Here is a 19,335-nt window from a genome sequence, read left to right on the forward strand (position 1 = left end):
GGGAAGGAAGACAGATAGTGGCTGGAAGAGAGAGACACAGTACTGGAAGATGACTTTTGTAGAGTAGGACAGGGGCGGGAGCAAAAGGCAAGCTAGCATATGATGAAGATGCAGAGAAAAGATAAATTAGCATTTTATTATGAGAAGGAATAAAAAATGCTTAGCAAAAATAAGAGGAGAGATAGTAAGTTAACATTAAATGAATTCAGGAAATAAAGGATTGATTGAAGTTGAAATTTCTAGGAAGGAGGGTTGCTAGCAAGTCATCAGTCTCTTCCTTACTCATCTTGTTAATTAAAAACAGACACGAAGCTTTGGTGTACCCAGACTATGCGACTGCTAATTAACTGCAGTTTTGTATGACTGCTACAGGGACCCTTATCTTTTCCTTGTTTTCTGTCTTTTTTTTCCCCATTCCCTGTTGCACATCGTTGCTATTTGATAACGTGAACTCTTGCATCAAGGACAGCCTTGCTGCTGTGTTTTAGTGTCCTGCCCTAGACTGGATGTTGACCAGGACGCAATAATGTTTATAATTATTTCTTATATTGGCTTTTTTTCTTTAATATTGCTAAGACGGAATGCATAGTTAATCCCTGTAAGTATGGTGTTGTAGGTGTATAGGGAGTATAGGTGGTTCTTACACAGGATAATAAGCTTAGTCTCTTTCTCTTTGCAGGTTCCTATTAGCATTTTGACCTCTAAGGGAACATTCTGAACTCCATTACAGGAGCCTTCTCCACTTCTTTCTCTTAAAAATGATTTCTTGCTTGTGTTCCCCTGCCACATCCAGCTTCATGCCTCTCATTACGCAGCTGGGGCAGCATGACACGTTTTTGGCAAATAATACTATGTGAATTTATTATGAAAATGACCAAGTAGAAAGCCTTTTCTTTCTGAGTAAGAGGGCTCATTGGGGAGGGATGCATGTAGGTGTGCACAGAAGAGGAACTGGAAGGGGAGGAAAAAGGGTGGAGGTTTCTGGAGGGAACTAGAAAAGCTTGAAGGATTAAGTAGTTGACTGAAGCTGCGGAAATGGGAGCATCTCTCCTTCACAATATGGAGTCTTCCAGGAAGATCGTAAAAATTCCATGTTGATTTATCATCATGCTAGCAGTAGTTAATTGCACTGGAGGTGAATGTGTTAAGAAATAATCACGTGCCTGTGCCCTGGTCATGTTGTGACAAGTCAGAGTGCTATTAAATTCAGAGAGGCCTTGGGATACCAAATCTTGTCATTGATATGACAGTGTTCCCTTATTTATTTTTTTGGCTTTCTTCTTTTTCTCTCAAATGTCTCTGTATACACACCTACTCCTACTCATCTGTGGACCTGTGCTTTAAGACAGATTTTATAAACGTCTTGTATCAGAACTGTGTTATGTGTATCTATTGCTTAGGCTTACAAATTGAAGAAATAAATGGATTATTTGTTGTGAACTGCGGTTCTAAATAATTGTAAACAGTTTGCTTTAATTCTTTCCCCCTCACACAGTTCACTTGTGAAAGATGCCTCTTCTGTACCTCTTATGGATGTTACTAACTTGTCTACACCTCGAAAGTTCCTTGAAACTTCCCAGTTCAGCACTCCAGGAAGCTCCAGCAGTGAGTATTTGTCGCGTGCATTCCTCACAGAATTATTTTATAGATCTTTAGCTGATTTTACAGGAGTAATAGTAGGCATAACATCCCCTCTTCGTGATTGTCTCAGGATCTCCATCAGCAGCCAAAGTTAGGAAGTGATTTGTGCAGCATCATGAAATAAATGGGGGGTATGTCCAGGGGCTGAACTTTGCTGTATCTGTATTTTCTTTTTGCAAATCATCCTTTCCCTCTCCTACCCCCCATCAGCTTCAGTTAAATACACGTAGTTTTCTGTGCCTGTTCCGATCTTAGAATCATAGAATGGTTAGAGTTGGAAAGGACCTTAAAGCCCATCTAGTCCCACCCCCCTGCCCTGGGCAGGGACACCTCCCACCAGCCCAGGTTGCTCCAAGCCCCATCCAACCTGGCCTTGAACCCCTCCAGGGATGGGGCAGCCACAGCTTCTCTGGGCAACCTGGGCCAGGGCCTCACCCCCCTCACAGCAAACAATTTCTTCCTGAGATCTCATCTCAATCTCCCCTCTTTCAGTTTGAAACCGTTTCCCCTTGTCCTATCACTACGTGCCCTTGTAAAATGTCCCTCTCCAGCTTTCTTGTAGGCCCCTTCAGAGAAGGCCACCCTAGCGTCTCCCTGGAGCCTTCTCTTCTCCAGGCTGAACCCCCCCAGCTCTCTCAGCCTGTCCTCACAGCAGAGGGGCGCCAGCTTTTGCAGCATCTCCATGGCCTCCTCTGGCCCCGCTCCAACAGCTCCACGCCCTTTCTGTGTTGGGGGTCCCACATCTGGAGGCAGCACTGCAGGGGGGTCTCCCCAGAGCAGGGTAGAGGAGCATCTTGATCATGTTCTTGATATCTTGGGCAGAAAAGATATTTGCAGCCAGTTCAGTTTGCATAGAAGTCTCCTCTATGTTATTTAATGTAGGCAGGCAGGTACGTGTAGATGCTGCAGAAGTTTTTTGACTGTGTTGGAGGCAAAAGGTCAGAGCTTCTCCTTATGGGAACTTTGTAACTGTGACTAAAGGTCTCTCTGTACACAGGAATAATCTGGTGATCTTTGTATTCCTGTTACTACAACAGACACCGAGCAAGACCCTTGGCTTTGTGGGCGCTGTGGTATGAAGCTTTGAAAGTGGTGCTGCACAGATGGGGAATTAATCCTTGTTTTGTTTCAGTAGATTAATAAGCGAGGTTGTCCTTGTTTAACAAATAAATGAGACTAATAATACAGAAATGACCTACATCTCTCCCCACTTTTTTCCACAAACTTTCAGTATTCCTCAAATGCAGAGAATCTTTCCTTCTCTTCTCATACTTATTCTTTTGTCCTTATTTTTTTCTGCTTGTTTCTGTTTTTTCTTGTCATGTTTGCCTCCTAGATTCTTTTATTTGATCATTCTTATCTTTCACTCTTGTAGGGGTTTTTGTTACTTAGCCCTGCTCCTGGTTGGTCTCTCAGAGCCGGAGCTTGTATTTCTACATAGTGGAGGTTTGTGAGGGGTCACTTGTGAGATGCCGATACAAACTTCCAGAGCTGGAAACTGCACCTTGGTCATGGAAACCCAGAAGAGAACCACCACGTGAAAATTCTGGGCAAAAAACTTAACAATTGCTCTTCTTTTGTCCTTGGTCAGTGAGAAATTCAGTTCAGTTTTTTGCTAAAGATCACATTATTTTGGGGAGCTGAGGAAATAAACTACAAAAAACGAAATCCCAGTCTCACCACTGTAAATGTCAACCTGCTTCCTTTTCAGTGAGTTAGTTGTACACCATCTGTAATTAGTTTACGCCTAAAATATTAGCCCTCTATATAGGAAGAAAAAAAAAGTCTGAAGTTACGGAGCCGATGGGGATCTCCCGTTGCGCCTGATGATGGGGAATAGACAGCAGGAGATGTACCTACTGAAGAATGGAAATCCTGTCCTTCTTTCAGTACCCTTAGTGTCCTCCTTAGTTGGTTTGGTTTTTTTTTTTTTGGATGGTGTAGTATCAACCTTAAATATGCTCTGAGAAGAATTTTGCTGACACTTGTCACCTTTGAAGGCTTACAGAGCCTGGCCAATCCTCGTTGCATCTTCCAAGATTGGTAAGAAGTTTGATATTATCCAAAACTGGCCAAGAAGTTTTTTTTTTTCCTAGCTGTAGCCAGTGTAAACCTGTTTGTAGAGATAAATGTATTTGTCGTGTTCATGCTGGACTACTGTAATTCTCTCTGTAAAGGAAAGTCCCAAGGCATCCCGCTTCTTCAGAGCGCAGGGCTCATGAGCACTGACCCTGGTGTTCCCATTTACGTACTGCCCTTTTCCTTGGGCAGAGTCCGGTTCAAGTTTACTGCGCTGATTTTCAGTGTCTCGTTCTTGTAGTGAACCAACTGTGATCATCCATGACAGTCTTGACCGCCGTGATTATGGCTATATATTGTAACAAGATCATATAGCAATAAGTGGTGTCATTCAGTACATAGACTTGGAGTTGTTGGTGGCGGAAGTATTTCGAGGAGCAGAACCAAAATTAACCAACCTCAGTTTCAAAGTAACAAAACTGCTTATCTTGCTGCAGTGGGAACCAAATCTAAATTCCAGATTTTGATAAAACTTCTCCAGAATAAATGGAAAGCAAGCCTGAGTTATCCATCTGACAGGAATGTTTATGAACTTTCCTAAGACACCTCCTACAAAGCCTGAGTGATGCGCATTAAGATAGAAAGGTAAACCAATGTGTGAAGGATGCCCTGTCTATAAGGAGCAAAAGTGCAAGATATTTAGTTTGATTCCGTCTTTTGGCAGGGATGAGGCCGAGACTCTTTTCAACCATCTTTTCCTTGGAATAGGGCGTGGGATCCCTATTTAATGTATTAGCCCCAGTTTGAATATTGAGGTTTGGGATTTGCTTACCTGGACCATTCAGACATTTCTTCCTATACAAGTAGTGAGACTATGCTTTCAAATAAAAAAAGGTTATTTTGTTTAATTATTTTATTAGTGGTTTCCCCCCCACACAGTACAACAGGCAAAGCCTGCATGTGTAAGAGGAGAAAAAGGTGTGTTATTAATCACTTGTGGCAGCAGAACAAGAAATGGTACTAGCATTCCTAAAGCGTAGCTAGGTAAGTGTGTTCTCACTCATTTGTGACTTCTAAAAATCAGTAAGTTCTATTTTTATTTGCTCGATGCCGTGTTGATGGTGTTTGAAATCACTTGTCCTAACATGCCCTGGTAAACAGTTATTCCATACTGTATTTGAAAGAAGGTTCTGGGGTATAAGCAACAGGTAAGAACCGCGGCAGTGGTCTCCAAGAACTGAGTTGTTTGTGAACATGAAATGACATCGCTCCAAATGCCGGAAAACAAAGGCTCTGATGGTGTCATCCTCAACTCCAGTAAATCCATATAGGTCAGTTTAGAATCTGCCTTAAAATTCCCATTTCTGCAGATCTGTTCTTGCTCTTTGTGCCCAATGTGCAAGAAAAACGTCTTACCCGGCTCCTCGTTACGCTCTGTATCATTCAGTGAAGTGCTGGGCAAGTGTTCCTCAGACTGGGAGAGATGTAGATGATAATAGGAAACATTTGATCAGCATAAACTATGCATATGGTCTTGCTTCAAGTGCACAATGTACTTATGTATATTTTTTCCACATAATTTTATTTAAAAGTAGCCTTTTCCAGGACTGCGGAACTACCAGAGAATTTGAAACTTATGCGTATGCATAATGAAAGCTGTTTCTGCCTGTAGTCATTTAAGTTCTTTGGCTTTTTATTGATGAAACAAAGTGGCCGTGCATATTAATGTGTGTTATTGTGAAGCACTGACTCATTCAGCCCATCTCAGCAAAGATGCCAAAATTTTGAGTCCTTTCTGCATTCCCTTCCCAAAGGAGACGGTACTTTGTGCTGTAGAATCTTTATAAGGGAATTAAAGCTGTTCCTGCTGCACTTAAAATAAACAAAACCTTCAGTAATGTTCACCTGAGGATTGTAGATACGGTAGTTCACCAGTAACATTTTCCCTTCATGCCAGTTCAGAGAAATAAATTTACTTTTAAATTCTATTTCTCTGCTTGAACCTTCTGTACTCCGAAGAGTATTTATGGAGGTTCCTGCATTGCCAGGCTCTTCCTGGAACTATAAAATGTTCTTGCCCAGTGCATAGCAAACCCAAGAGCGCCCTTTCCCGAAAAATTCCTGAGAATGGCTTTCAGAAATCTGAAGATTTTTAGAAGACGAGCTGAGGTGGTGACAGTTGATATTGTTATTGCTGGCGTATGTAAACTTTATGCTGAACAGGAAATACATGCCAGTGACCCATACTTCTTCGCTCTAAGAGAAAAATGTAGCCTCTAGGTCCAAACTGCATGGTGGCTTCTACGGTCAAGTCTAGTTACTGCTCCTGGCTCCGTTTCTTCAAGAAAGCAAGTGCTTCTGTGGAGGTGGAAACGTGGAGACCTGTGAACTTGGCCCTGCAAAATTCCTGCAGGAGCCAGAGCTTTAAGGTCCGATTTTAAAGGTGGCTCTAAAAATGCCATTGTAGCATTTTCTGTTTGTTGTTGCAGTTGCTTCCACTTCAAACATGCTCAACAAATACATAAAAGGTATTTTTTTTCCTATTAACCTCACCTGAGGATCTGACACCAGCTGAGCGAATTTTCGCTGTCATTTGTACTTGAAATTAAATGATCCCTCTCGCTGAAGCAGAGTTTTCCTGTTGTAGCTGTTTTGCATTTGCACAAATCCAACTGAGGACTTGCTCCGAAGGTGGTGGGAATCCAGCGGTGAGTCTGATTTTCTCCTGCTATGAGTGCAGTGCTGCAAGAAAAGCAGAGTTTGTTCTTATCTCAGGGTAAATTTTTTCCCCGAGGACGTTTAAGAGGAAGTCTGTTCCTGCAGTGTAAGAAGGGTTTGCAACTACACAATAAACATGAAAGCCCATGAAGTTACGTTTTGTGTGTCTGTTTTTGCAGGACCGTGATTGCCCTCACTAGTGGCTCGTGCTCTGACTTGATGCTGAGCACGGATGCGTGTAATCTCTGTGTGGGTTTGGGGAAGGGAAAACTGAGGACGTTTTAGATCCTTGTGATGAAAGCCAAAGGGGTAAAGCTTAGTATGCCTCCTGCAATAACTTCATTGGTCGTTCTTCTATGTGGTCCCAACGTAAGATGTTTGACTACTGTGAACTTAATTTTTTTATTTGGAGGCTCAGTTTTCATGCTTGTGTGCATTAGGAGGATTTTGAACATGGCTTACAGAGTTGCTTTGTACAGTTTTCTTGGAATGAAATGTTACAATGGATTTGAAAGAATGGCCTTGTCAAATTAAAACGCTTCTGTTTTTGAAAGACTAACATGCTTAAAACTATAGATGGAACCGTGTGAACACCAGTTTTAGAAAGGAGGAGATTTGCCCTGAGGCTTTGAGGTTAGTGATCTGAGACCCATGTTCTCCTGGGCTCGGTAGTAAGGCAGAGAAGAAAATGACCAAACCTTTCAAATAACCCATTTCTAAAGTAACTGTGCGTTTGTTGCTCACTGTCTCCATGCATGGGTCAGGACAAGGATTCAGCACCAGAAATTAGCAGGTGACGTTTCTTCAAATCTTAAATTATGCCTTTGGGGCACTATGAACTTGCATCCTTTTCTCTAGAAGGATTGAAGGCAGAAAGGGTATAATCAGAAAGGACATAAATCGTGGAAAATAGTACATTAAATTTTACTACTTACCCATAAAAGCACACAGCTAATGAAATCTTCTGTAATGAGTAGCAGCAAATTTTGACCATTCATTGGAATGAAAAACAAGACCCAAGAGTCTTTCCTTTAGCTGCTTTGCTTAAATGAGTTATCAACATTGGCTTTTCTGGGGATCAGACTTGGAGCTATTCAAATGCCTTTTGCAGCAGGTTTCTTTCTTGTGAAATGGCAGAACTGTACAAATGAGGGTATCATCAATTGGAACAGGCGTTTTTATAGGGCATCGTCAAACCAGGGAGCCGTCAGGAAAGTTTCCACCTTTGTAACTATGGAGGTGATGAATCGATACACATAATTCAACTTTCTAGTGATTTAAACCAAGGGTAGATTTTTGACTGTTGAAACACGGAGTTGTGTGTGTTCAGATGCACCACTTCAGTGATGAAGACTTTGGTACAATGGCTGCTTATTTCATTACAGAATGTGGCAAAATTGTCACGCCCTTAGGTTGTGGTCTTGCCAGGCTTTTGAGGAACCATATTTAAATGTTCTGCTTCATAAGCAGTTCTCAGAGATCATTTAAGGACATCCTTGTCTCTAACTTGGAGTTGTGGTCAGCGGCTCAGTGGCCAAGTGGCGAACCAGTGACAAGTGGCGTTCCTCAGGGGACAGTACTGGGACCAGAGCTGTTCAACATCTTTGTGGGCAACACGGACAGTAGGATTCAGTGCACCCTCTGCAAGTTTGCCGACAACACCAAGCTGAGGAGCAGTCAACACGCTGGAGGGAAGGGATGCCATCCAGAGGGAGCTGGACACGCTGGAGAGATGGGTCTGTGCAAACCTCATGACCCACAAGGCCCGGTGCAGGGTCCTGCCCCTGGGTCGGGGCAATGCCAAAGACAAATCCAGGCTGGGCGGAGAATGGCTGGAGAGCAGCCCTGAGGAGAAGGACTTGGGGGTGTTGGTGGATGAGAAGCTCAACACGAGCCGGCAACGTGCGCTGGCAGCCCAGAAACCCCCTGCAGCCTGGGCTGCATCCCCAGCAGCGTGGGCAGCAGGGCGAGGGGGGGATTCTGCCCCTCTGCTCCGCTCGGGGAGACCCCCCTGCAGTGCTGCCTCCAGCGCTGGGGCCTCAGCACAGGAGAGACACGGAGCTGTTGGAGCGGGGCCAGAGGAGGCCCCGGAGATGCTGGGAGGGCTGGAGCCCCTCTGCTGTGGGGACAGGCTGAGAGAGCTGGGGGGGTTCAGCCTGGAGAAGAGAAGGCTCAAGGTGGATCTTAACAATGTGTATAAACACCTGAAGGGAGGGTGCAAAGAAGACGGAATCAGGCTCTGTTCAGTGGTTTCCAGCGTCAGGACCAGAGGCAATGGGCATGAACTGAAACACAGGAGGTTCCCTCTGAGCATCAGGAAATGCTTTTTTTTACTGTGAGGGAGACGACGACTGGCAGAAGTTGCCCAGGGAGGCTGTGGCATCTCTGTCCTTGGAGATACTCAAAAGCCATCTGGATATGGTCCTGTGCCATGGGCTCTGGGTGGTCCCTGCTCGAGCAGGGAGGCTGGACCCCATGACCTCCAGAGGTCCCTGCCAGCCTCAACCATTTTGTGTGATTCTGTTATTTAGTGTCATTGTTGAATGCAATTAAACAATGAAAACCACTTAAAATCACTAAGTGATACGGAAATTCAAGTTTCCAGTGAGGTCAGTTTAGCTGAAAACATTTCAGGTTGTGTCAAACGGATCTGGAAGAGCCTCGACCAGACTTTGTGCAATCTGGGATTTCTATTTTGTCTGCATGGCACTACGTACAAGAGTTGATAGCTGAAATGCAACAACAAAGTAGTGTGGTGAAGCTGGTTTTTTAGCATGAAACTGCAAATTGAAGTTTAAAATTATCTTTATGGCGGAGAAGCACAACTCTAGTAATTGAAATTTTAAAATATTCATTCACTGACGTCACATTTCACTTGTTATACTCTCAAGGAGGGTGGAGAAATTTACTTCTTGGTATTACTGAAGAAATCCTATGGAATTCTTCTTTGGTGTTTTCTACCTGTATCAGTTTTGAATATAGTGAAGCTGTTTTTAATTAAAATAGGACTTTCCCCCCCGCCCCCTTCTCTTCTCTTTGATGAATCACAAAGGAGAAGAGGTTAATCAAATCAAATGTGAATAGCAGACCCATGATTTACAATAATTTGTAAAAATAATAGTTGCAAACATCCATAGGATAATTTAGTTTTTCATGGCTTCTCTTCACAAAGGAAGTGCCTAAGGGGTGAACGATGATCTTCCCCCTTAAAAGGGACACACATGTGTTTTAGAGAAGTGTTTCACGTAGAAAATGGTGAACGTAGGAAGCTTGGAATAGGTTCTGACAGCTTCATCCTTTTGTCTTGACACAAATGAATAACAAAGTCATTCATATTCTCGGTTTAGGAGTAAATACAGATGAAGGTTTCAGTTCTGAGAGCTGATCTGTAGGGACATCTTCCTTCACCCGTGGAGCTCCTCTGCCCTCAGAGTTGCACATGGGATTGTGATTTTAAAGGTGAACTTCTTTACAAACGCCTGGCTGCTTTGATGCCTTTTTCGAAGAGGTGGGGGACAGGAGGGGCTGATTCCTGGGCCAAAGCTTTGTGGTCCAATAACCCCTTGATGACATTAAATGGCAGAAGAGGATGTTTGAAGTTGCGAAGACGCAGGAAAAGAAGAACATCTTCAGTTGCCCGGGGTTGGAATCTTGTCAGATCTTACAGATAAATGGGCCCCCAGAGCTACCCAGGATACCTGTTTAATAGGCAGAATGTGCAGGAAACGCGGTCCCTACTGTTTTATCAAAAGACTAGATCTAACAAAACTTACATACCGGTGCGTTGCTACTAGATATTGAACTATTCACTTTGCTGTTGTTTGTAAGAGATGTAAATCAATGTCCTGACTGTCTGAGACGGTTCAAAATTGGTTTGCTCTTTTGAAAATGGAAGAGCGTTCATCTTCCTGTGCTGGCGGAGTTCTCGGCGAGATTGCTGCCTTTAGTCCTCTTAAATGCTGTCCTCGCATTTGGATATGGCAGTATTTCCTCCCTCTTGGCTTTTCATTGTGTGATACGAAGAATAATTTACAGGCTGCTTACAAAGGGGCTGCAGCGTAACGATGGGGACCTGTCCTCTGAAAGGTTGCTTAGGCTGTGAAATCTTCGCATTGAACTCAGAAGAACAAGATATTTACTGTGTTGGTTTTTTTTTTTAAAAAAACAAGAAGTTAAAACCTTTCTTCCTCTAGAGTTTCCAGTTGTTGTCATTTCCACAGCCCTTGTTCCGAAGAGCTGGTTTTCTGTGTTTGTGCCTGGCCTGCTGTGATTTTTTTGAGAATAACAAGTAGCATTAACGAAGTGGGTAGGCCACGTACGCAGCACACAAAGTGCTTTGCAGCCTCATGGGTTGAAAGGGGTGTGATAGATGAGAGCTTTGAGCAGAAATGTGCGTGCATCCAGTTGTTAACTTCTAACTGGTGTTATTGCTTATGCGTAGTTTGAATTATGTCCTCTATTCTTGCTTTTTTTTTTCTTTTCTTTAAATTAACACATTCTGGGTGTTGCTAGTTACTTGCCCCAGAACTTGCTGAAATTTAGTGAGAGAGGAAAAAAGCACTATTTGATCTCACTTATGTTTTGGGCCCCTCACCACAAGAAAGACATTGAGGTGTTGGAGCGTGTCCAGAGAAGGACAACGGAGCTGGTGAGGGGTCTGGAGCAGGAGTCTTGTGAGGAGCGGCTGAGGGAGCTGGGGGTGTTCAGCCTGAAGAAAAGGAGGCTGAGGGGGGACCTTCTCGCTCCCTGCAACTCCCTGAAAGGAGGGGGTAGCCAGGGGGGGTTGGTTTCTTCTCCCCAGGAACAGGCGATAGGACAAGAGGAAACGGCCTCGAGTTGCACCAGGGGAGGTTTAGGATGGATATTAGGAAAACTTTTTACACTGAAAGGGTTATTGAGCCTTGGAACAGGCTGCCCAGGGCAGTGGTGGAATCACCATCCCTGGAGGTATTTAAAAGATGTGTAGACATAGTGCTTAGAGATATGGTTTAGTGGTGGTTTTTGTCAGTGTTAGGTTGATGGTTGGACTCGATGATCTGAAAGGTCCCTTCCAACCGAGGTGATTCAATGATTCTATGGTTACCTAAAAGCTGAAGTCATTCTCCATTGTGACATGTGCTGACCTCACAGGTCTGTGCTCACCTCCCTCTTACCTGGTAGCATTGCTGGTGCTCCAGGTTGAAATGTGAGAGCGGGTGAACGGTGAGGTTGGTTTGAGCTGGAGATGCCGCGTTTGGGATTAGATCGACGGAAAGAAACAGTCTCTGCTGTGGAGGCCGGTGTAAGCTGACACTGAAAGAAGCGTTATCTGTTTATTGTGATGCTATTTATAAAGTGGCACCATACGGGATCTCTGGGACACTGTTTTCTTGATCTTGTGCTAACTTGCACGGTGCTGATGCTCTTGCGTTTGGAGCATCATAGCTTTAGACAGCTACAGCGCTGCATGCTACTTGTGACATGCCATTTTTCATTTTCTGCCGTGTCATTTAAATCCTTCTGGTGGATCTTTTGACATTTATTCAGGTTCTTGGATAAACTTTGATTTAAGTAAAAAAAAAAAATAAAAATCTGTTGAGCCATAGAAACCATGGGAGTCATCTGTCATCCAGCAGCCCTTAGCAGAGTTCAGTACCAGGAAGACGAAACAGCTGTTAGGTTTTACTTGCTGCAGAAGGGTATGGTATGGTGGACGGCACAGCTTCAGCCGTAATCTTTAGTGCCGCTTGTCCCCGTGCTGCCACTCCGGCTGTCAACAAGCAACGTGACTGTAGACCTTCCATGACGCTTTAGTTGAGTTTGCCTTGAAGACACTTACTTTGCATAAGTGTTTGAATGTATTTATTAAATGTTTCCCCCAGTCTTTAACAGAGACATCCTTTTGTTGTTGCTGGGTGTTATCTGTAAATTAAGAAATGTTGATTAATGAACATACTTAAAACAAGCATAGTACCTCTTGCCTTTCTCTTCCTTGTCGCTTAGCAACAGAATTTCTCCCTGTGCAATCCCTGTTACTTCAGGAGGACTGTATCCACAATAGTCTCTCTAATTCTGCTCGCTTTTCCTTTCTAGAAGCTTTGCTAAAAGATTTGAGTAACTTCGTCAACCCCTTGATGGTTGTAATAAAGCAGAATAGGATAACATCAAACAATCGTTCACTTTGTCAGGGTAAACTTTGCCGAATTCATCAAAAGTCTGTTAAGGTCGTTAATGTTTGTAATGAAAATTCCTCTCTTGTGAAGAATATAGTGAAGAAAAACAGCTGGGTTAGAAATTTAGGGCTTTTACCTTCTTGAAACACATGCGGGGGATTTGTAGTGCTATAATAGTTTCTCATTTATGGATATCTTAATTGCACCAGACTTTGTTTCCTAACTAATATGTAACTTACACCATCATCTCTATTTCTGAGTAAATCATATGTGCAGAGTGTTGTGTTTTTGTATAGGGAATCCCCCAAGTGAACAGAAATATCCACTGTTTCCCCCCAAAATCTGAGTGTTGCTGGCTTCCTGGTTTATTCCTTGGTTGCTCGAAGCGGTGGGAGTCCTGTGAAGGCAAAGGAGTTTATATGCTGCTTCTGCGTGGTACTAAGTGTTGGTTTTAATAGCTTCAGTCTTGGATTATGCCTTTTTAAATCTATTCCAGTGCGAGAAACAAGCCTTTTGGAAATTAAAGAAGACATGGAACTGGATCCAGAGGAGAACAGCGCTGTCTTCATGGGCATACTCATCAAAGGGCTGGCCAAGCTGAAAAAAATCCCTGAAACAGTGAAAGCCATCCAGGATCGCTTAGAACAAGAACTCAAGCAGATTGTCAAGCGCTCCACAACCCAGGTGGCGGACAACAGTTACCAGAGGGGGGAGAACCTGTCCCAGGAAAATCAGCCTAGGTGAGGATATTTCAATCACTGAACCTTGATTGCTGCAAAAAAAAAAAAAAAAGTCTGGAGAAGAGTGTTGCGTCCATTGATTTCAATTTGAAGGAACGACAATAATGTAAGAAAAGTTAGGAATGTAAGAGAAGTATTCAGAAAGAGGAGGCATTGTTGCTTCTCAGCTAAAGACGTGGGAGAGGGAGAAGTTTCCTTCTGTGCTTGGCCCTAGAAGACGATCTTTTGGCTAAACAGATGTTTGAAATGCCATTTTGAGGATGGAAGCACAGTAGAAGCCAGCATTATTTAACTAGCAAGAGGTGCATAATGGTTGCACTTGGTACACTTTTTTTTTTAACCTAACCTTTTGTTTTAAGCAGCTTTACACCAGATTGAATTTAATGCTGTCTCAAACTGCTGGTGTGTATGGTGTAAAGAAAACTTGGTGCCAAAACAAATACTATCTTCTTGTGTTGCACTGAGTCATGGTTTTGCACTGGTGCTGATGCCGGAGAAGTTTGTACGTTCCTATGTAATACGACTTGAAAAGAGAAGATTCAGAGCTCAGTTATTTATTTCAAGTAGCAAAATCCAATTAAGCTGATGCAGGTGCAAATTTTTGAAATCATATATGGAACTAATTATATCAGTAAATATGTGGCCGCATTTCTAATTGGTTTGCAGCCCCATTTACATTAATAGCAAGGTGTGGAAACCAACCGAGAACTATGTCAGGATTCACTAGAGCCGTTCTTTAGAAAATAGGACTCCATAAGGACTAGCTCTCACTTCTAGCCGAAATATTAATTCGTAATACTGCACGTTGTAATGATCACTGTCCAAAGGGAATTAATGGTGGAAAAGAAAAACGAAAACAAAAATGTGTGTCTTCATTATATGTAATATTTGCAGTGGAAAATCACTCCCAAGAAAAACTTCAGCTTGATAAAGACTTCTTTTTTTAATTCCTATCATTATCACTGCTGTGGAAACAATTATATTTTGAAGAATTCATAGAATTATGGTGCTGATAGCTCGGTGAAATTACCACAAGCTTTTTGGGTGGGTCAGAAAGTGGAATTTTAGTTTCTGATGCCAAGATGGAGCATAGCATGTGCTTGATACTTGTTTTATGAATCAGTCTTGAGACGTTGTATGGCTACTGGTTGTCCATTGAAATTGATAAGTTGGATCAGATCGTGTTTTAATGACATTAACCTGCCCGAAGAGTTGGGTGAGGAACAAAAAAGTTTAATGGGTTTTGGCATGTGTTTAGTAGGAGTTTGTGAGCCTTTAAGATGCTTGTATTCTAGAGCTATGGAAAGTGTCATGAATTCTAGTTGAATAAGGAGATAATTACAGCTGATTCTAAACCTGAATCGCATGTGGAGTTTACAGCAAGCAGGTGATTTCATTTATAGTGAAAAGAATAAATTATAGTATGGAAAGGTATACCTCCCCTTAAATTAGCCACAGCTCTAAATCAAAACTAAGCGACTTTCCTGCTGTCAGGAAAAAAATAAATCTGAACAACGAGGTCCTCCTATTTCAAGAGAGCTGTGTAAGACCCCAAATTTGAGCATGATGCAGCGCCTGAAACTGCTTAACTATTCATTAGGCTGTCAGCCACGCTGCTTACTTTGACCTCAGGATTCAGTGAGTAAAATGTTTTTCAGTTCACCTTAAAAGTAGTCACACTCGGATGCCTCTTACTCTCTATCCCTGAGCTCGGTGCCTGTATTCAGCTACTGTACTTTAAATGGTGTCCATAAAAATTCTCACTTCTGGGAAATAAAATGACTAATAAGGTGACAGAGAGGCCTGCAGGGTCTGAGGCCGTAGATTGAGCCTTCTGTTGGACAGGTTCCCTGTGGCTTGCTCGCTACGCACAGAACGAGTTACCTGCATTTCTTCATCCCTGTGTGGTGGCTCACCAAGGTTGGCTGTTATTTTTATTTTTTTTTTTTTCCCCACATGAAAAGGGTGGCGCTTCCCTCCACTTGGGGATGAAGCTGATAATCTGCTTGTAGAGGGTCTAATGTAATTCTTTTTGGGACCTTATATAAAAATTATGTCAAGCCCTCTCATTGTACAAAAGAGAAATAACTTCTAGAGCCTGCCCAGAAAAGCTGCAGATCTGGTAACAGCCACTGAGTTTGAAGAGATCAGACACTAGTCTTGCATTTTTCTTATTTTTTAAATTTGACTGCCTGTTGCCTCCTTGCGTAGTATGCATCCCTGGAGGTATTTAAAAGACATGTAGATGTGGTGCTGAGGGACATGGTTTAGTGGTGGACTTAGCAGTGTTGGGTTAATGGCTGGACTTGATGATCTTAAAGGTCCCTTCCAAACTAGACAATTCCATAATTCTATAAGCTTTTCCATATTGACTTGTATCACAACCTTTTACATTTGTACATAAAACCATTATGAATTGCCCCCAAATTTTTAAGATCAAGAATTCTTTTTTTGTTACGACTCTAAAGCAACTAGCTCCCAGAGAGTAACGATGTCTTTTATGCCCCTCTGGGTGCTCTCCTCATAGAACCAAAAGCAGTGAGCTCTTGGATCAGCTTTTCAGTTCTTCATGAGGTCTGTTTTCTCACATGGAAGACCCATAGCCCCTCTAAGCTTGCCAGGGGCAAGTCTTGTCCATGTTATACAAGACGTTGTGCACCAGGCTTAGAATCATAGAATTGCCCCTGTTGGAAGGGACCTTTCAGACCATCGAGTCCAACCATCAACCTAACACTGACAAAACCCATCACTAAACCATATCTCTAAACACTACGTCTGCCCATCTTTTAAATCCTTCCAGGGATGGTGTCTCCACCACTTCCCTGGGCAGCCTGTTCCAAGGCTTAATAACCCTTTCAGTGTAAAAAGTTTTCCTAATATCCAGTCTAAACCTCCCCTGGCGCAACTTGAGGCTGTTTCCTCTTGTCTTATGGCCTGTTCCTTGGGAGAAGAGACCGACTCCCCCCTGGCTACCCCCTCCTTTCAGGGAGCTGTAGAGAGTGACAAGGTCTCCCCTCAACCTCTTTTCCATGCTTGTTAATTAGCATGTCCACGAGAGTGAACAGTGATTCCAGTGTTGATAATGTGTGGCCCATTCAGTCGTGGGTGTATTGTCCTTTGATTTGAGCACTCGGTCTAACTGAATAGAGAGTTGGTGTGAAATTGGAAGGGCTCATTTACAGGAGGTGACACTAGGTTGGCTAAGGACCTTCATATAACAGCAGAAGGATGTTTTTTCACCAGTGAGGTCACAAAGACAAGACTTGCGTGGCCCTGTAAGACAAATGATTTTTAGGTTTCCTAAAACATGCAATATGGATGCAGTCTCGTAGGATAATGGACTTCGAGTAGGCCTAACTAGTTGGAACATTTTTGGCTGTCAGGTACTTTGCTCTGAATATAAACCCTCTTTACTGATGTGCACTTAACCCTCATGAAATGTCAATCATACAAAGAAAGTAAAACCTGGTAAAGGGCAGTAGTAGGTTCCTAGTAGTTCCCTGTCACTGGTGGAAGGATAATTTTGAAAAAGGTGTTTGAATCTTACCTAGTTGCAGCTGACCATGCCTTTAATTTAAGTGGCCTTTTCTTAAAGTCTAGGTAAGGTGTTTTTCTAAATTTTTTAGATGCCTGCGTTTGGAACAAGTTTCTGAAAAAGGCCTTAAATGTTGAAATTGCTGTTGACTTATCCTTAATGAGAGGCTCATTAGAGTATGCTGAGTACCTGCATGTTTAGAAATACGTATCTTGCCCTGTGGAGGACAAGGTATCGTAGAAGAGGCTGTGTTGCGTTAGCTTGGAGTACTGCTAGATCTTTATGGACCTGTGGGTCTCTTCTGAATTATGGAAGGTCGTTGAATTTAGAAGAATAATCTGGACGTATGCCTACTTGAGGGCCAGACTTACAGGACAAGATTCTGGTAGTGACACATTGCCATAGCTTTACTTTTAGTTGAAAATCGGCCAAGGAAGAGGAGGCTTTTGGACAATTTTGCCATTAAATCCTGTTGATTGGATCCAACACACTTTTCTCTACATGTCCATAACACACTTCTGGCTTTTTTACCTCATCTCGAGGCTTTAAAATAAATATAGAAATTGTATACACGCTAACACTCTGACCAGGCGAAGGACACTATTGCTGCTAAAATGCACGAATTGTCATTAGCGACCTCATTCAGGTGTCAGCAGTCACTCTGCGTCAGTTCATTCCCTGTTATTGCCTGGACAATCGGAGATGCTTCCGGGTGTGTGTCACCGTCTCTCAATATATTTACCATATTTCTCGGTGAAGGGGTTATGAGATTGCTTTGACAAATTGCCTGAGCCAGTCTCCTGTCGTTCTCTGTACGTGTTCTGCTTAGGTCACTTGGTGCTGCCACCCCATCTGCCTAAAATCTAGGCCATATTATTTTATGCTGTTTCGTCTTGTTGGCTGTCTGACACAGACTGTGTCTGTGTCTCTTCTGGGTCACCTTGTTTCGAGAATGACCTCGCAGATTTAGAAGACTTTTAGAGAAAAGAAAATTAAGATGAGAGGCGCTGACTAATTTGAAAATGGGGAGATGTGGAAATACGAATGGAAACTGTGATGGGGTGGTAGTTAGCACCACCGAAGAACATGGATGGGAGAGATGTCGTGTCTGTCAGTCTGTAACATGAGAATAGGAAGGTGTACTGTGTGCGGCTGTGAAGCCCTCAGCACAAGAAGGACGTGGACCTGTTGGAACGGGTCCAGCGGAGGGCCATGAAGATGATCAGAGGTCTGGAGCCCCTCTGCTGTGAGGACAGGCTGAGAGAGCTGGGGGGGTTCAACCTGGAGAAAGAAGGCTCCGGGGAGACCTTAGAGCAGCCTTCCAGTCCCTAAATGGGGCCTATAGGAGACATGGGGAAGAACTCTGGATCAGGGAGTGCGGCGATAGAACAAGGGGTAACAGTTTCAAACTAAAAGAGGGGAGATTTAGATGAGACCTCAGGAAGAAATTCTTTACTGTGAGGGTGGTGAGACACTGGAACAGGTTGACCAGAAAAGCTGTGGCTGCCCCATCCCTGGAGGGGTTCAAGGCCAGGTTGGACGGGGCTTGGAGCAACCTGGGCTGGTGGGAGGTGTCCCTGCCCATGGCAGGGGGGTGGCACTGGATGATTTTTAAAGTCCCTTCCAACTCTAACCATTCTGTGATTCTATGTTGGAATTTAAAACCAAATAATTCTGTTCAGTATGATATTATTTCAGTAATGGCTTCATAAACGAGTTGATAATGTGAGGTCAGGCTCACCTAGGGACAATAAAAATGAATTTTTCAAACTATCCAGATAGTTTGTTTCTGCAAAATTGTACTTTTCTGGAGCAACAAGGAGGTGTATGGACAATTAAATTTTCATTAGGAATGGGGTGCTGGCAGAAGTTGGCCTTGCACTGGTGAATTTTCTCAGTGGCATATAATTAGCTTGCTCCCATAATGTTAACTTCTTTGTGATTTCAACCAAGGCTGTATGTATGTTCCTCCAACATGACATTCCTCCTCTATTCAAATTCTTTTACAGCTGGTTTTCTTATTTTTGTCTGGCTCTGGCTGACTAGCTGCTTGCCCTAGCTGCCTCTCTTGTCTCTTGCTAAGAGAACTTCTATTTATCTCTTGGGAGCTGTTGAAGCGCTGGTTGCCTCTGCCATGTCCTAGAGTGTGTTGGAGAAGACACTCGCTTAACAGCGGTGGAGGGTGTTTTTCAGGCAGCCTCACCTGCATGTTGTCCTGTCTCTTGTGCAGATAACACTGGCGATGGGCTGACAGCAGGTAAGGAACCCAGCACCCAGAGAGGTGGTGGAGTCTCCAACTCTGGAGACATTCCAAATCCGCCTGGACGCGCTCCTGTGCCACCTGCTCTGGGTGACCCTGCTCTGGCAGGGGGTTGGACTAGATGATCTCCAGAGGTCCCTTCCAACCCTGACCATTCTGTGATTTCTATGAAGAAAGGAGATGTGTAGGTCTTTCCACTCACCTGGACAGGACAGTTATTAAGCTTTATACAAAGCCTAAATGGAGGAGAGTGGCTTTTCTTCCACACTG

General features: G+C 43.3%; 1 protein-coding gene across 1 annotated transcript in view; it reads left to right on the top strand.

Annotated features, from left to right (window-relative positions):
- Positions 1-19,335, top strand: part of EXOC4 (exocyst complex component 4) — a 429,176-nt gene that overhangs the window by 48,983 nt on the left and 360,858 nt on the right. The window contains exons 5-6 of the mRNA XM_063323708.1: positions 1,496-1,605; positions 13,027-13,270. Of these exons, the coding sequence (XP_063179778.1) occupies positions 1,496-1,605; positions 13,027-13,270 (354 nt within the window). The remainder of the gene's footprint in view (positions 1-1,495; positions 1,606-13,026; positions 13,271-19,335) is intronic.

This window comes from Chroicocephalus ridibundus, chromosome 1 (assembly GCF_963924245.1).
Source record: "Chroicocephalus ridibundus chromosome 1, bChrRid1.1, whole genome shotgun sequence".
NCBI classification, from domain to species: Eukaryota; Metazoa; Chordata; class Aves; order Charadriiformes; family Laridae; genus Chroicocephalus; species Chroicocephalus ridibundus.